A 2126-nucleotide genomic window follows, 5' to 3' on the forward strand; every position below is an offset into this window, starting at 1 on the left:
GTCACTGTATTTTCAATAACCTCATTGCAAGTGAAAGTTGGACAGTAAATAATGAAGACTGTAGAAGAATTGATTGATTTGAGTTATAGTGTTGGAGGAGAAGTTTTAAAGTACCATGCAATACCAAAAGAGCAAACAGATCTGTGGTGGAAAAGGTGTAGCCAAAATGCTTCTTGGAAGCCAGGATTGCCAGACTTTGTCGAGATGGTACTTAACAACAACAACAACAACAACATTTCATGAGTTCATATTTTCTCTTTATATATATTTTGTAATAAGGAGCTCTGGTAGCGTAGTGGTTATGAATCGGGCTGCAAACCTTAAGGTCAGCAATTCGAAACTACCAGCTGCTCCGCGGGAGAAATATGAGGCTTTCTACTCCGGTAAAGATTTACACCCTCGGAAACCCTGTACAGGGTCGCTATGGGTCGGAATTGACTCAATGGCACTTAACAACAACAACATTTAATACTAATATGTTTATATTATTAAATTAGATTTCTAAACTAGTTGAGTATAAGATTTTAGATTTATTAAGGCATTTAATGACATTAGTGAGCGAATTGAATGTACATGCTAATGAACATTGTTAACCTATGCAATATTATTACATAAAAGAAACCATATTGTATCATATAATTTTTTACTTATATTATCTTGGCTTGCAGGATGTTTTAAATGTAAAAATTGCCCATATGTTTTTATCTAGGAATTTATGTTTTGATGATTTTCTTAAACAATTGATGTACATAATGTATTATTGTATTAATATATAGATAAACTTATGAAAAACTGTTTATTTCATGGTTTGATAGGCATAAGATTTACTGCATTAAAACATATATAAAGCTCTAGATGTTATATTACTAAGACGGCCATTTTTACCTCATGAAGTGCCAAAATGTAGTACAGTCTTTCATTGACACATTCCCCCCCTGTTCTTCACTAGAGATTTGTACCTATAAAATCAGTCACACCAGCTCCTGGTACATATAATGATCCTCGAACTGCTCTCAAGCCCTCAAAGAAAACATCAGGACTCAAAAAATCTGCATTTGGCCAAAGTGCTTCTCGATTCACAAAGGAACCCAGGATAGAGGAAATGCCAGGTTAGCAATTAATCCATATATTTTTACTGTTTAACTTTATATAACTTAAATCTTAAAATGGATGTATCAGGGAGTGCAGTTTTTTTACTTGTTCTATGCAGTTAGTGCTGTCATTTTAAGTCAACAAAATTTGTTGTAGCCTTGTCACTGCACTGAACATGGTGTGGTACTGTGTAATAAAACTCTGGACTGCAAGGTCAGTTTGAACCACAAGGTTGGTGGTTCAAACTCACCAGCCACTCCTTTGAAATCCTATAAAGGGTCACTATGAGTCAGTACTGACTCGACAGAACTTAACAACAACAACAACATGCACAAAACATAGATGGATTAAAATAATTTGTAATTTTAGTAAGATTTCAATTCAATATGTCATACATTATGATTGTAGCATTCTACTGTTTTCCCTTATCTAATTTTCTCCTGGATGAACATATATATCAACTATATGGTCACTTTTGGTCTTATGTATTAGGCATGTTTAAATTGTTATCTCTTCCTTACAAATTGATCCTTTTATCATTGTGAAATACCCTTCTGCCTCTTCTAACAGACAGACTCCAAATCAATTTCGTCTAATTATAATATAGCTATCCTGGTTCTCTTATAGTCTTCTGCCCCCAAGTTTTCCCTTTCAAACTATTGTATCTTTTGATTTACTATGAGTCCCTTTTAGACAGCGTATAGTTGAACTATGTTTTATTATACATTCGACCAATGTGTCCATTTAGATTGGAGAGTTAAGTTCTCATTTAAATTAATTGCTGAAAAAGATAGAGTTACTTCTTGCATTTGGTATTAATTTTCATTTATTTTTGTCCTGTAGTTTCTCACATTCTTCTCTTTTTTGTGGGTGTCTACTAGATTTTTTTTGTGGTGAATCATTTTTATTCCCTATTCATTGCCTTTTGTGTACATTTCAAAAGAAATTTTCTTTATGGTTAACATGGGGATTATGTTTACCACCCTAAATTTATAGCAATCTAGATTATAGTGATGACAGTTTAACTTCAATAA

General features: G+C 33.1%; 1 protein-coding gene across 1 annotated transcript in view; it reads left to right on the forward strand.

Annotated features, from left to right (window-relative positions):
* The window catches only part of LOC102811447 (sperm-tail PG-rich repeat-containing protein 2-like), a 471006-nt gene that overhangs the window by 187231 nt on the left and 281649 nt on the right, over positions 1-2126 (forward strand). The window contains 1 exon segment of the mRNA XM_006872962.1: positions 950-1109. Within this exon segment, the coding sequence (XP_006873024.1) occupies positions 950-1109 (160 nt within the window).

This window comes from Chrysochloris asiatica, unplaced genomic scaffold (genome assembly GCF_000296735.1).
Source record: "Chrysochloris asiatica unplaced genomic scaffold, ChrAsi1.0 scaffold00216, whole genome shotgun sequence".
Lineage (NCBI taxonomy): Eukaryota > Metazoa > Chordata > Mammalia > Afrosoricida > Chrysochloridae > Chrysochloris > Chrysochloris asiatica.